General features: G+C 35.4%; 1 protein-coding gene across 1 annotated transcript; it reads left to right on the top strand.

The window, feature by feature from the left end:
• The first annotated feature begins 4,153 nt into the window (after nt 1-4,153).
• Nucleotides 4,154-14,837, top strand: LOC114460188 (pleckstrin homology domain-containing family H member 1-like). The gene is made up of 11 exons (XM_028442216.1): nt 4,154-4,204; nt 4,330-4,506; nt 4,594-4,691; nt 6,068-6,209; nt 8,702-8,817; nt 9,791-9,977; nt 11,365-11,493; nt 12,603-12,784; nt 13,365-13,500; nt 14,188-14,245; nt 14,508-14,837. The coding sequence occupies exons 1-11, from the start codon at nt 4,154-4,156 to the stop codon at nt 14,555-14,557; spliced, it is 1,326 nt and encodes a 441-aa protein (XP_028298017.1). The 3' UTR covers nt 14,558-14,837.
• Nucleotides 14,838-15,986: the final 1,149 nt, after the last annotated feature.

The raw sequence follows: 15,986 nt of genomic DNA, 5'->3' as shown, positions 1-15,986 counted from the left end.
CAATCGGCAGGGACTGTTGTAAGTGTGTTATTATCACTTTATATCTGTATATAATAACATATCATTCACTATTTTGTTAGTATTGTTTGTTAAACTACGTGTTTGTTGAAGATGAACCAGCTCCATGTAACCAGCAATTGTATTGTGTATCACAGTTTTTAGAGCGGAAAAGTGGTACGTACTATTCTGGTAAGTAAACATCATGTGTATCCGTGCACACAGCATTAGAAACGCTCATATTTTCACCACGTAAGCAAAACAAAAGCGCGTGAGGCTTTTACTCCGTAGCAGAGCACCACACACAGGAGTAGTCACGTCCTTTATAGCGCACAGGGAAAATCCCCGGAAAAACCTGCAAAGTCAGTGTTAACATGCACATCTTTTTAATGGCGACAGTTAAGAAAGCTAAGCTACATATTAGTCATTCTTATTATTGTTTTATCTTATAGTTACTGGTATTCATTAAATTATTTTGTTATTGTTATTATTACTATTATTATTATTACCATTACTATTATTACTACTTTCACTATTGTTATCTCTATCTAATGGTACTACTACTGTATTGTTGTTATTGCTATTCTTATAATATTCTTTTTTTTAATTCTTTTTTTTATCTTATAGTTACTGGTATTCTCATTGTATTATTTTTATTATTGCTATTACCTTATTATTTTATGTTCTTGTATTATAGTTACTGGATTTTCATTATATTTTGTTATTGCTAATGTTATTGTATAATCTTACTACTTTTGTATTAAAGTTATTGCTATTCTTATAATTACCATTATATTTTTTTATTATAGTTACTGGTGTTCTCATTGTATTATTAGCATTGCTATATTATCATTCTATTACCTTATAATTATTTAATATTGTTTATTATTATTGTTTTTAGTGTATTATTATATTATTTTGTTATTGCAATTATTACTATTAATATTATAACATTACTTTTATTACTAGTACTACTTTCACTATTAATATTATATCACTATCAACATATTTATTATTATCAGGGCTCTGCACAAACTTATCCAGTGGTGGCACTGGTGTGACCAACTTTCTCTGTTGGTCGAGTGGGTGTACAGTATAGACATCAGTGGCGGATGCTTTAAGACTACAAGGGAACCTCAGCTTCCCCTAAAATCAGTGGTCAAATATGTAGTGTTGTGTGTACATTTCATTGACTAAATATATGACAGAACACATGTATGTTTAGTTCAGAATCAGCTTCTTATAACAGGAAACTGACAGTGACAGCGTGACGTTCTTCATTCATTACCGCAGCGTCACAGTGTTAATAAACAGTGGTGAAGTTCAGCTTCAATTGACTTCAATGGGAGATGATTTAGGGGTTGATCCACTGCAGTCAAACTAGACGCTCATTGGATAAATGCTCGGTTATGACGCACTTAGTCCCGCCCTTCGGACGCCGGGCTTCACAGGAGGTCTATGGAGCAGTGGGCTGGATCTGTCTGTTCCGGACGCTGGAATAATGGATGATGATTGGATGATCTGTCTCAGGCTAATTCAATTTTGATTGACAGCGAAATGAGCCAATCAGAGAGTATGACGTTGTAAGCACACAGGCGGGTTTTTCAAATATTTCAGTCTGTTGCTCTGTGTTGACACGGAGACTTTGCTGATCCTCTCATAGCGAATTAACTTCTGACAAACCTAGTGTCTGTTTTTGGTGTTTGTGGAGACTGTTACTGCTTGTGTTGTGAGACTTTTGACCAAACACTCACACTCCAGCGCGCAGCAGCTACGCGCGTGTGTGATAATCTACAAATAGTTGTTGACAACAAAATGTGAATTCTACTAGAATTCACATTTAAATAAACAGATACATTTTCTGAAGTAGGCAGAAAATGAGCTTCCCCTGCATGAAAGACCAGCAGCCGCCACTGATAGACATGTATAGTATATGCATGCTGAGGAATAGTTGACTTAACTGGCGTACTGTAGTTTTGTATGAAGTAAAGATTGACAGTGACTCAAGAAATATTTGGAATGTTTTAGTGTCAATATTAAGTTATAATTATTCTAATATTACTATTATTACTTTCACTATTAATATTATTTATCTATTTGTACTAGTATTGTATTCATGTTTTTGCTATTCTTATATTATTATTTTTAATTATTCTTTTATCTTTTAGTTACTGGTATTATTATTAATATTATTGCTATTACCTTGCTGTTTTATGTTTTTAACTATTGTATTATAGTTACTAGATTCTCATTTTGTTATTTTATTGCCATTATTATTAATGTTATTATTGTACAATTGTACAACTACTGCATTAATGTTTTTGATATTCTTATAATTACCATTATATCAGAATCAGAATCAGCTTTATTCGCCAAGTGTATGTTGTACACACGAGGAATTTGACTCGGTCAACTGTGCTCTCTCCAATAGTGAAAACATTCAACAATAAACAATCAACTAGAAAAGATGATAATAAGTATAAAACATAAGTATAAATATAAACAGTAGTTAGACTAGAATGTGCAAATAACAAGATGATAATAATAATAATAATAATAATAGTATAAAAAATAAATAAATCGATACAAAATAAAAATTAAAAAATAAGATATAAGAAGGAAAATAATAGAAAAGAAAGATAATAATAAAATATAATAATAATAAAAGGAAAATAGTGCAGTAGAGCATTGATAAGTAGTGCAGTAGAACATTTAAATTAAAGGTATGTACATGAACATTCTCAGTGTCAGATTGATCCAAGGTTGTTATGTTTGGTTCCAGGGTTTTTTCACAGAAACAGGACTGACACTCTTTGACTGTTTAGTGTTGATCAGAGTGACAGCCTGGGGGAAGAAACTGTTTTTATGGCGGGTTGTTTTGGCGTACAGTGATCTGTAGCGTCTGCCTGAGGGGAGGAGTTTAAACAGATTGTGTGCAGGGTGGGAGGGGTCTGCAGTGATGCTACCTGCCCGTTTTCTGACCCTGGACAGGTATAAGTCTTGGATGGAGGGCAGATCAACACCAATGATCTTTTCTGCAGTCCTGACTATCCTTTGTAGTCTGTGTCTGTCTAGTTTGGTTGAAGATCCAAACCAGACAGTGATGGAGGTGCACAGAACAGACTGAATGATGGAGGTGTAGAACATGATCAGCAGCTCCTGGGGCAGGTTGAACTTCCTCAGCTGACGCAGGAAGTACATCCTCTGCTGTGCCTTTTTCCTGGTCATATTCTTTTTAAAAATTATTTTATATTATAGTTACTGGTATTCTCATTGTATTATTAGTATTGCAATATTATCATTATATTACTTTATCATTATTTAATATTATTATTATTATTTATTATTGCTTTTTTATCACATTATAGTTACTAGATTCTTATGTTATTTTGTTATTACTATTATTATAACATTACTATTATTACTATTTTCACTATTAATATTATATCCCTATCTAATTGTACTACTACTGTATTATTGTTTTTGCAATTATTATTTTTTATTCTTTTATCTTATAGTTACTGTTATTCTCACTGTATAATTTTTATTGCTGTTACCTTATTGGTTTATGTTGTTTATTATTGTATTATAGTTACTGGATTCTCATTATGTTTTGTTATTGCTATTATTATTATAGTTATTGTTTAATTGTACTACTACTGTATTAATGTTATTGCTATTCTTATAATTACCATTATATTCTCTTTTTTATTATTTTATATTAGTTAATGGTATTCTAATTGTATTATTAGTATTGCTATATTATCATTATATTACTTTATTATTATTTAATATTGTTTATTATGAATAATATAGTTTTTATCATAGTAACTAAATTTAAATTTTAACTTCTTTGATAATTACGTTTCAAAACGTTTATTTTCATTTTGAAATCAACACAAATTAGACCAAACGAGACGTGAGAGGGAGGAGCGTCTGAGCGGCACGCACACTGATACTACGTACTATTACTACTAAGAAGTAGCCTGTGCACTTACCAGGGAGACAGCATTACAAAAGTTCTGCTATTTCCCTAGTGTTTGACCCAAATCTGCAAAGGTGATGCTTTCAATGACTGTAGGATTAATCGGTTTTAGCGATATGTGTTGATAACAAGTGGGATCACATTAGAGTTTAACTCTTTTACACCAGAAAGATGTCGCATTTAACTAAGCATCACTCTCGGCCATGTTTGGGACTGATCACAGTATTGATCAGTGCATCTTTAGCTTCTATGCACTGCTGTCAGACAGTATTTCTAATCTCCTGGCACAGTTATTGCATCAGAACTACATGCCACACATTCAGAGGTGGACAGTGGAAGCTGGTTAGATATGGTTAAAGGGGGTGTGTCTCATAAAGGTCGATGGCTCCACGACTGTAGAGGAGTTCCTCAGCACGCTGAACCAGAGGATAGGAATGAGGAAGCCTCAGCTGATGGGTTTCGCTCTCTTCACTGATGATCCATCAGGAAAAGACCTGCAGCACAGCCTGCAGCCCTCAGCCAAGGTAGGACCATAGGTCAACACACACACACGCACGCTCATCCAGTATTAATGCCTATGGCTGGAAACTGATCTGAATCTCTTTTGTCAGATCTGTGATGTCATTTCCAAATGGGAACAGACTTTAAAAGAGATGCATCCTGGGAAGAACGAGGGAGCGCGTATTTTTCGACTTACATACAAGAGCAGGTAAGATTTGATTTGTTTCAACAGGAGCTTTTGTGTTATGAGTTTGTCACACCACAGAAACATGCGTCATTGACATAATGACACAAAAATCGCTAAATATAAAAAATGAGGTTTCAAAATCATTGAAAAACAAGCACTTCTCTCTGCTCTGAGACACTGGGGCCGTGTCAGTTAGAGGCGCTGAAACCACGCCCACTCGCGGGAAAGGTGCCGCCTCCATACTGTGTCTATGGGAGAGAACAATGTGAAAGCGGCTCCAGCGTCAATAGTGCTTCCAAAAGTGATCGGACCAAAGAGGTGTCAGCGGAAAGGTCTGCTCCGCCCAAAATATGTGCATCCCTGCCCGGTCGAGTCAAAACTGCACCTGATAGAAGCGAACAACTGTACATGGTGTATAAAAGTGCTCATTTCATGAAAAATGTAGCACCAGCGGACGCGTTTTATTCCCCTGAGTCTAAATATGTGGTTTGTTTTTGGCTAGGGGCCGAATTGCGTCCGCTGGAGGCCACGGAAGTTTACTGAGCTTAAGCAGCAGGGTCAGGTTTATGCTAATGATGGCTCCTTTACGCAACGCGTCCCTGATTTCTACATTTATGACCCATTTAATGTGTTTAGAAGAAAATGTCAGAATTTGCTTTACACGGACTCAAGTTTAGAACATTGTGATGTAGAATTTTAACAGTTTATTTTAGATTTCCTGCATTTGTAAAAGTTATTGAAATGGTAATTGTCAGAGGTGAAAGTAATAGATTACAAGTACTCACGTTCCTGTAATTGAGTTGCTTTTATGGTACTTGTACTTTTTTGAGTATATTTCTAAATCAGTAATTTTACTTGTACTAAGGTACATTTGAAAACAAGTAAAGTAAATTATTACATTTCTACACCCAACCATTACTGAGTAAATTATTATGACAATTGGCTTGGGACTGTTATAGAATTCAGAAATTAAATTGTATTGATTTGTTTTTATTTTTATTTTAAATTGAACTCTTTGGTGTTATGTTTAAAAAAAAAAATTGTTCATTTTGACAAAACCTTTTATTTTATACAGATGCCTTTGTGGAAAATACATTAAGTTCCAATTGTATAAGATTTGGTCTCTTCCTTTTTAAGTTTATACATTTGATGTTATGTATGCAAGGGAACAGTGGCAAGATTTATTACCAAACATAGACAAGGGTGGTGAAAGTAACGATAATAACTTTTACTATTTCATTGAGCTACTTTTTACTTGTACCTGAGTATTTTATGTATGACTTCCTCAAGTAACAGTACTTCTACTTACGTACTAGAATATATCAGTACTCTTTACACCTCTGGTTATTGCCTCTAAAGTCAGGTGTAATGACTGGGTTCTCTCTACGTATGTGCAGACTTTGTTTCAGATCTCAGGTGAAAGGAGAGACAGAGCGAGAGCGCCTCCTGTTGGCCTACCAAGTCAATGATGAAGTTCAGCAGGGCCAGTTTCCTGTGAACAAAGAGCTGGCTCTGGAGGTGGCAGCCCTCATGGCACAGGTCTGTGAAAATAGTTTTTATATCATTTATATTAAATTAATTATAAATAATGTAAATCTGAATACTTGCTAAAAAAACAATAACTAATTAGTAAAAGTAACAAATTACCACCACCTAGTGTTAGGGGGCAAATAAATTCCCTTCAAATTAAAAAAAAAAAAAAAAACAACTAATTCAGACAAAAACCTGCCACCCACTGGAAATCCATCCATCACAAACAGAGATATTATGAATCTAAACCAAGATCTTCCTCTGACATTTTAATTAGAATTTTTATTTTCTGCAGTCTTCAGAAGAACAAAAACAGAACAAACAACACTAATTGTCTCAGTAATCAGCTGAAAGGGTGTAAGTTACACAGCTACACCTTCACAAAAAACTGAACTATGTTCTCCAGATAATATTACAAAAAAATATATGGAAACAAATTAGGGCTGGGCGATATATCGAATATACTCGATATATCGCAGCTTGTAGTCTGTGCGGTGTTGAAAATGACCATACCGTTAAACTCGCGGACTTTTTATTTTTTTATTTTTTTTTTATTTTATTTTTTTTTTTTTTTAAATATCTTAGTGGCATTATGCACAAAAGGTGCACTTAAATTTAGTGTTGTTTTGAAATGTCATCTTAATGACAACATGCACAAAAGGGCACTATTTGTTTTAAAATATTGTAGTGGCATTATGTACAAAAAGTGCACTTTAATTTTGTGTTTTGAAATGCCATGTGAGTTGCATCCTGCACTAATGTCTTGTTTTGAAATGTCTCTGTGACAATTTTGCACAGAACGTGCACTTTCTGTTGACAATTTTATGTTTGAGCCACTCACTGTTTAATAAATACAGTTATGTCAACTTTGACTTAGTTGTGATATCCCCTTTTTTGCATGAAAGTTTAAAATTGGCATATATTAATGCAGTATGATCAACAATGTTTTAATGTAGACATATAGAATCATCATACTGGTGTGTTTTTGTGCATCAAAGTGTTAATTCAAGGGTAATGCAAAATATCGAGATATATATCGTGTATCGTGACATGGCCTAAAAATATCGCGGTATTTATAAAAGGCCATATCGCCCAGCCCTAAAACAAATATTACTATTGTTACTATACACATTTAGTATATAGTCTACATAGTTTTGTATATGCAGTTTTTACATGCACATCAAATATATATTTATATACATATATACTGTATAACTGCTTTCGTCCAGTACTTTGTCTGTTTTTGTTGTTGTTTGATTTTTGTGTTTCTACTTGTATTGTTTAACTTACAATAAAAAAATCAAAAAAATTAAGTGAATTTTAAAAAACAATTTTTAAAAATTGATTTTTGAACTTTATGAATCGCTTATGTGAATCGATTTTTTCCCCCACCCCTAATATATACATATACATACATACTGTATATACACAAATACTGTACATATTTTACTATTTAATATTTACTCCACAAATTTCATAAATTACATTTTAAATAAAATATATGGTGTGGCAACATTACAATTCACAATATACTCGATCCCAATATATACCTTTTTGTTATGTTTATTGAGTAAATATTAATATTTTTTATACCATTATATATCTATTATAAATTATTGCTGTCACAGGTAAAATTGTTGCACTTCTGTCTTATACTTACTAACAATATATGATTTAAAAAGCTTTTTAAACTGGTTTTTGTTGCTGCTTTGTTGGTAAATGGTAAATGGACTTGATTTTATATAGCGCTTTATCACCACACTGAAGCAGTCTCAAAGCGCTTTACATATCAGCTCATTCACCCAATCACTCTCACATTCACACACCAGTGGGACAGGACTGCCATGCAAGGCACTAGTTGACCACTGGAAGCAACTTAGTGTTCAGTGTCTTGCTCAAGGACACTTCGACACATAGTCAGGTACTGGGATCGAACCCCCAACCTCTCGATCAGAAGACGACCCACTACCACCTGAGCCACGGTCGCCCACGGTTGTTTTATTTCATCCTTTAAGCATTTCCATAGTTTTCCTTCTCTCTCTAAAAATCTTTCTACAACCTTTTTGGGAGTGAACCTTTGCCATGTTTATATTTAATTTTCTCTGTATTTTTGTTTGAACAATCAAACACAGTTTGCAAAGGGTGGAATAAAACACAATTTGACAGATAAAATAATAAAGTAAATAGATGCCTGTGGTCTTTACAAGTCATCTTTCTCAAAACAAAACTCAGAGAGAAATAAAAAAAAAAAAAAACAATTAAGTGTAACGAAAAAAAAATGGAAAAACAGAAAATGTTTCTTTGAGGTTTGATCACCCTCTTTTACATGTAGGTTTCCAAAATAATATAATGAAATGAAAGAAAAAGAAAAGAAAACATAGTTTTATATGTCAACATATACCCACATACAACACTTAAAAATAGAATGTACCATAGTTATACTCAACAAAATTACAAATTACAGAAATGCCTTAGATCAGTGATTCTTATGGCGCGTTCAGACCAAACGCTTTTTACATGCGTCCGGCGCCTTCAACGCGGCCGACGTTGAAGTTGGGATTGTTGAACTTTTGGGACATATCGCGGTGCGTCGACCAATCAGGAGCATTCCCCAACTGTGACGTATTCAGAATAATGAGAAGAAGAAAAAAAACACCTAACAGGAGGCAGAGACAGATGGACAGGCGCACTTCTGCTGGAATAGAGCACCTATTGTTGGTGTCCTGGTAGGGGATGCGAGCGCCGATGCGGGTCAGCAGGTCGTCAAACTGGGCACGGGAGAGACGGAAGTAGTGCTGAAAGTGACTCTCGTCCGAGCGCAGCTCTGGTGAATACAGAAACGGCGCCGAGGTGCATAAATAGCCGAGAACAGCGATTTTAACTGGTGGGTCGGGACCCAAAAGTGGTTCGCAGACCTGTACTGGGAGGGTCGTGGACAGCTGGTCCAAAATTAACAAAGAAAGAAAGAAAGTAAATGTTTATTGAATATTCTGACATTTTTCAAATATTCCAGTAGTCTTTGCTTTTCATAAAAAAGCACAACAACGTTTTTTATTTATATTATCCCTTCAAATAATTCCAAAAAAAGCTTAAGTGCATTAAAGGGGAGGTATGATGAAAACATCACTTTATAATGGTTTTGCTGCACTACTTTTCCTGCTTCCGATTGTGTTGGGAGTCACTGCTTGGAGCCACGGACCCATTGTTTACACTCATCAGCTGTTAGCACTCCATGCTAATGCTACACCAGTCTTTGCAGTGAGACCCGACATTGCTTGTGAATTGCACGGTGACGGACGACGGAGAGCGGTAAGGACAGAGTCTGGCTGTGTTTGTGTGTGGAAAGGAGGAGCTGCTGCTGCTGCTCCTGCAGCAACGCACACACACTTTTCCGAATCACAATCACTGCAGGTTGTTTGATTGCGTCATACGCTACTATTCGGCCTTGTTTTTAACTCACTAAACCAAAGGCCGAATGTGGCTTTTTTTTACAATATTCGGCCGAATATATTCGGTGGCCGTATATTTGGTGCATCTCTAATTTATAGTGATAATCAGTTATCCTTTATGGTGTCATTTGTGTAAAACAGGTTTCCCCATGTGGACAGTAAAGGAATGTCTAAAGTCTGGTCCTCGTCTCATTTCAGAGACCTTATGGAGCGTCTGGCCACTAAGTGGTCCGTGCTACGTGGGTGCACTGCATCCGAATGTGTGAGGATACATCTGACTGTGGCTCGAAAATGGCCTCTGTTTGGAGCCAAGCTGTTCAACGCTAAGGTAGAGCATCATTAGCACTTTTTGTTTTTCACTTTTACTATTTAGTCTTTTTTTTTTTTTTTTTTTTTTAATGAGATGTAATATTTTGCAAGTAAACGCATTGATGTGCTTTTTGGACCAGTTTACCCAGTGAGTTTTAGGTAGGAATAAAAGGTTTAGGATGTTCCATATCTAATCTGATCTAATCTAAATATGTTCCAATATAATGTAATATAACCGTATCTATTATGATTTAATCCATATGATTTTATCTAATTCATTCTAATCTAATGCATGTTAATTAATATGATCTAGTCTAATTTAATATGTTCGAATATAATCCAATATAACCTACTGTATCAATTTAATGTAATTTAATCTGTCATGATCTAATCTATTATAATTTTATTATAATCTAATGCATATAATCTAACACGCTCTAATCTGATATAATCTAATTTATCATGATCTCACGTGTATAATAATTGTAAAAAAAAAGTACTACTTCGCGGATTTCGTGACCTAACCATAGCATTAGCATTAACCTAACAATAACATGAGCCAAGCATTAGCATTAACCTAGCGTGAACATTAACTGCTCTATTTATATTCTAGTTTCCAATGTTGTCAGTGTTTTTCATTTTTATCTACTTCCCCCCATGATAATTTGCGTACCCCTGGGGGTACCCGTACCCCACTTTGGGAACCTAGGCTCTAGAAAATACTTGTGACTCTTTAAAAACATATCTGCGTGCAACACTTTACCCATGTTTTTCCAACCTTGGAGTCTTGGCCCCATGTGGGGTCGCCTGAAACGTCCAGTAATAATAAAATTAAAATAAATGACTGATTAAAATCATATATTTTTTTAAATTGTATTTATTCATTCATTTTAATTCATGTATTTAAAAAACAATACATAATATCAGAAATAGACATAAGTGCAGGAAACTCAAAGAGCGTAAATAATGATTATTCTTTTTCAAATTAAAACGTCACACAGAATCTCAAACAACTGTATTCTATATTTTCATTTTCTCAAATATAAATCTAGTTCAAATAAAATGTTGCATAAAAATATCTGAGCTGGCCCTTGTAACTTTGTGCACTAATCCTTAATACTCTACAATATTTGTAACACAGAACAAATATTATCAAACTAATTTTAGAGGGAGAAACTTTCAATTAATTAATTAATTAATTAAGTTCAATGCTTGTAAAGAGACTGTTCAGAATGAGCGGTACATGGGGCTGCCAATCTTTCGTTTGTATATTAAGTGCCCTCGATGTCTTTTTGAGATTACTTTCAAGGTTAGAATGTATGCCATGGCTATCCCAAACATTTTGTTGACATTAAAAAAATGTCTGTTTTCAGAAATATTAATCATGTCTTCTTTTGATATTGTAGACTGACCCAAATAACTCAGACTACGCCATGGAGCACGGTGCAACGCAAAACTTCCAGCCTGACGAACTGGAGGAAATGAAAAGGATCCAGCAGGAGAGGGATGATGAGGAACTAAACAACCCCACGAAGGTCAGGTTTCTGTTGTTGTTGTTGTTTATTTATTGATTCATTCATTCATTTTATGAAAATGTAAACCAACAAAGATTCCCCATGTACATCGAATAATATCAAAGTCTAAATGAAACATTTTATTGGAAATGAGCAATAAGAAGAATAATATTGTTATATTTCTGTCCCTTAACTTAATCAATACATAATTGATGACCCCACCAACCTTCCCCTCATCAATCCACAGCATTTCCACTATTCCCGATCTTGTTAGATCTCGGAAGCGAAGCAGGTCTGGGCCTGGTTAGTAGTTGGATGGGAGACCACTGAGAATTCCAGGTGCACAGTGGGGGGCAGTTGCTCCAGTGATATCTGTCATTGTGTCCTTGGGCAAGGCACTTCACTCGCATTGCCTAGTATGAATGTAGTCTGTTGGTGGTGGTCAAAGGGGCTGATGACGCATTATGGCTGCCTCGTTTCCGTCAGTCGTTTCCGTCAGTCACAATAATAGCTTACCACTATATAAAATTAATTTATTATTATTATTATTTTTCTCTGATAACCCAAAAATGACAAATCAAAATTAACAAATCACCTTACAAGTCAACTTTCTAAAGCACATTGGCAGATTTTTTTTGCCCAATAATTTTTTGTAAATTGACAAATATTTGTACAAACCTTCAAATCATTTTCTTGAGCATTCCACAACCTCACACCGACAACAGACGAGAACATTAGTCTTGAAGTAGTACGAGCGACTTGGTGCTTAAAATATAATTTCCTCCTGTGATCATCATCCTCAGACGCACTTACAAATAATCTATGAACACACTCTGTTCTGCTTTTGGCTTTAAACATAAAAACTGATGTTTGCAGTTAAATTGTGTCTTTACATTTTAATAACCCGGATTTAATAAATAAGGAATTTGTATGTTCTCTAAAACCAACTTTGTAAATAATTCTGATCATTCTTTTTTGCAACAAAATCACTGGTAAAATATTTCTAGTATATATATGTTACCCCACACTTCAACACAATAAGTGAAATATGGCAAAATATTTCACTTGTTATTTTCACTGTATTATGTGTGTGAGTGATTTTAACTTCTGTGTTACTGTTCTTCATTCAGGTGCTTGAAAACGGAACAAAAGACACGAAACGGGAGATGGAGGTTCTGGAGAACCTGCAAGAGCTGAAGGAGGTGAACCAAAGGCAGGCTCAGGTGGACCAAGAGGAAATGATTGCCAAGTACAGAGAGATGGAACGGAGACAGAAGGAGAGGGAGGACGAAGAGGATGAGCGGGAATTAAGGTGAGTGAAGAATGAAGGCAACATAAATCTGCATCACAATGGTAAATGGACTTGATTTTATATAGTGCTTTATCACCACACTGAAGCAGTCTCAAAGCGCTTTACATATCAGCTCATTCACCCATTCACTCTCACATTCACACACCAGTGGGACAGGACTGCCATGCAAGGCACTAGTCGACCACTGGGAGCAACTTAGGGTTCAGTGTCTTGCCCAAGGACACTTCGACACATAGTCAGGTACTGGGATCGAACCCCCAACCTCTCGATCAGAAGACGACCCACTTCCACCTGAGCCATGGTCGCCCATCAATGTTTGATTCCACACTCCTACTGTACATGTGACTTCATCATAAAACAAGTTCACCTCCAGAAGTAATGACATCTGATATGATGCCTGATGGGAGATAAAATTACATTGATTTTTCCCGTCATGACATGATTATAAACTTTATCAAACAATAACAATATAATTCTATCTCATGATAAACATCATGTTTGTTTATTTGTGTGTTCTTTCTGCAAACCACAGCCAATCAAAATGACTGTAAAAAAGTAACGATAAAGCAACAGCCTTTAGAGAGATACTGGAGCTTCAGCGGCAATATAGATTGAGGAAGTCAGAGGAGAGCAGCAGAAGCAGGACTCAGCTGAAGAGCTCAAGCACAGACAAACCTACAGATATCCTCACCCTGGGCAACCCACCCAAGGCACAGGTATGATGACCCTGCAGTTCTGTAAAACAGGACGTTCTATATCTTAATCATTACACAGTGGTTCCTGATGGTATCTGTGTTTCTATTCATGTGTATGACTACAAAAAAGACATAAACAATGTGATATATTACCATTTAAATAAGGGTTGGAGTCAATTATGTTTTTCAATTACAATTACGTCTTCAATTATCCATGTTCTATTACAACTCAATTACGATTACCGTGACCTGCATTTTTACCAATTACAATTAAAATTATTGTTGTTACCCTGAAAGTCAATTACAATTACGTTCTCAATTACTGAGCCTTTAATAAATAATCCCATTACACTTTACCTTCTCCTTGTGTTAGCTTTCTGTTAGCATCTCTTATGATAACGGGTCAGCTTGACCCATGTCTTATATCAGCGCAAGAATGATCATTCAGTGCTTGAAGCACCGCCTCTGGCGGTCAGAAGGGATGAAATAGAATGTTAGTTTTCAACAAATACTTTATTTAGGTTATATTTAAACATTGTTTATACTTTATAAGCCCTTTGCCATCATTTATGTTAGTAGTTTATGGGTGAAATTGCGTTTTTTAATGTTAGTCCAGCACTTAGAAAAGTTTCCTGTTAGCACGTGTATGTAAGCTCACTAGTGCAGTCTCACATGTCTGTGGAACCTCTTCCTTTGTTTTTTTTGCAGATTTCTGTGGGATGTGAAATGTGGAGTGGCTGTACTGATGTTATTTTGTTTCACACAGGTGTGTAGACAATATATTGTACACTACATGTGTTATTTATTTTATTTTGATTCATGTGATGTGTATCTTTTGTGAATTATTCATTGTTTGTGCAAAAATGTGAAATTGCTAGGATGGGAGGAATTTATTTGTAAATTATTCAACCGTGTTTTTGGCAAATTGATAAATTAGTAAAAATCTCAGTTCAGTGAGGAAGTAGTCAGGAGATTTCTGTGGGATGTGAAATGTGGAGTGGCTGTACTGATTATTTTGTTTCACACAGTAAATCACCTTCCGGAATGGCAAACCCCTGTGTGTGGCTCAGCTCATTAATTCATTCAACACAACGCAGAAGGATTCTAGTCGACTAGTGCAGACATGCCGGCTACAGTGGTGCCGTGACCCGGATTCACATCGCTCAGCCCTTTATCGTGGTTCTTGGAGCAGTGGATCAACGTCAGCTCGGTCACCGGAGGTTGCTGTCATCACGTCGAGAGTCCGGGGGTTTGGTTTTTTTTAGAAAAAAAAAAAAGACATTCATACACACAGCTGAAATATCATCAGATCAGTTTTGCTTAAAGGTTCAACCTTCCCTTTTGTGAACTACCAAACACTTGAAAGCAAAATGACATTTATTGTGGATGAAGGGGAAAGACAAAAAGTTCCCACAGAGGTATTTTCTTTTGGTAGGGGTAGAGGTAGACCCAGAGTTGAGTTACTACAAACTCCAGTGAGAGGTGCAAATAATGTGAATTCACCTGCATTTTGTTCTACCCGCATACTTGAGAATGTATCTGTTAATACAAGTTTCTGTACACTCTGCCATGCGTGGCCCCATGGTCTCCTCCTGGTCTTAACTTCTCCTCTGGTTTGAAGTCTTCCTCTGTATGGTACGGGTCTGAAGTCCTGCTGTCATTTTTTTGTTGTCATTTTGTGGATATTTCTGTTTTTGTAGTCATTTTGTGTGCTTTGACCTTTGCTCAAGGTCATATTTAAGGTCAAGGTCAGTCTTCTGTTTTTCCTGCATTATATAACTTGTCAACAAATCCAGATACAGGTTGTTATTTTTGCCAATTGTTAATTGCCAAATACGTATTCGCCTTTCAAATACAGGTCTTGTCTAGTTTAAACTTATTTTTGTAGTCATTTTGTGTTTTTCTGTTTTGTTTTTTTTTGTGATTTCGTATGTCTTTGTAGTGGGTTGATTGGCTGATTTTTATTGTCCTTTTTTAAAGTTTTAGAGTCATTTTGTGTAATTTTGTGTTGCTGTGGTTTATGTTATTTTGTAGAGTTACTTTGGGTCTGCACAAAATTATACTGAAGGCCACATGTGGCCCCTGAGCCACAAGTTGCCCTTGTCAGTGTTAGAAGCACTGTGGACCTTTTTTGTTTGACACTTTGAAACACTTTCTATTAAGAAACGTATATATAGTATCTCTCTCGTTGATGAGGTTCCTGTGTTTTTAGAATGGGACCCATTGCAAACCTTTGAGGATATAATGAGATCTGCTGTCATCTAGTGCATTTCATGAGAAATTACAGTATTTATAACAACAACAAAACCTACCAACAGGACTTTTGTGTTCTATTACTTGAAGGTGAAAAAAGATGTAGGTAAATTTGTGTGTCATCTTTCTTAATGTACATATCACAGCAGGATGAATGAAACTTGAAATAAACATATTCCTGTGAAAATATATTTTTGGCTAAAAAAAAAGGAAACATTTACAACTTTTTTTTTTAAACACAGAAAAATGTGTTA

This window comes from Gouania willdenowi, unplaced genomic scaffold, assembly GCF_900634775.1.
Source record: "Gouania willdenowi unplaced genomic scaffold, fGouWil2.1 scaffold_419_arrow_ctg1, whole genome shotgun sequence".
In the NCBI taxonomy this organism is placed as follows: Eukaryota; Metazoa; Chordata; class Actinopteri; order Blenniiformes; family Gobiesocidae; genus Gouania; species Gouania willdenowi.
This window is presented reverse-complemented; position numbering and strand designations above follow the sequence as displayed.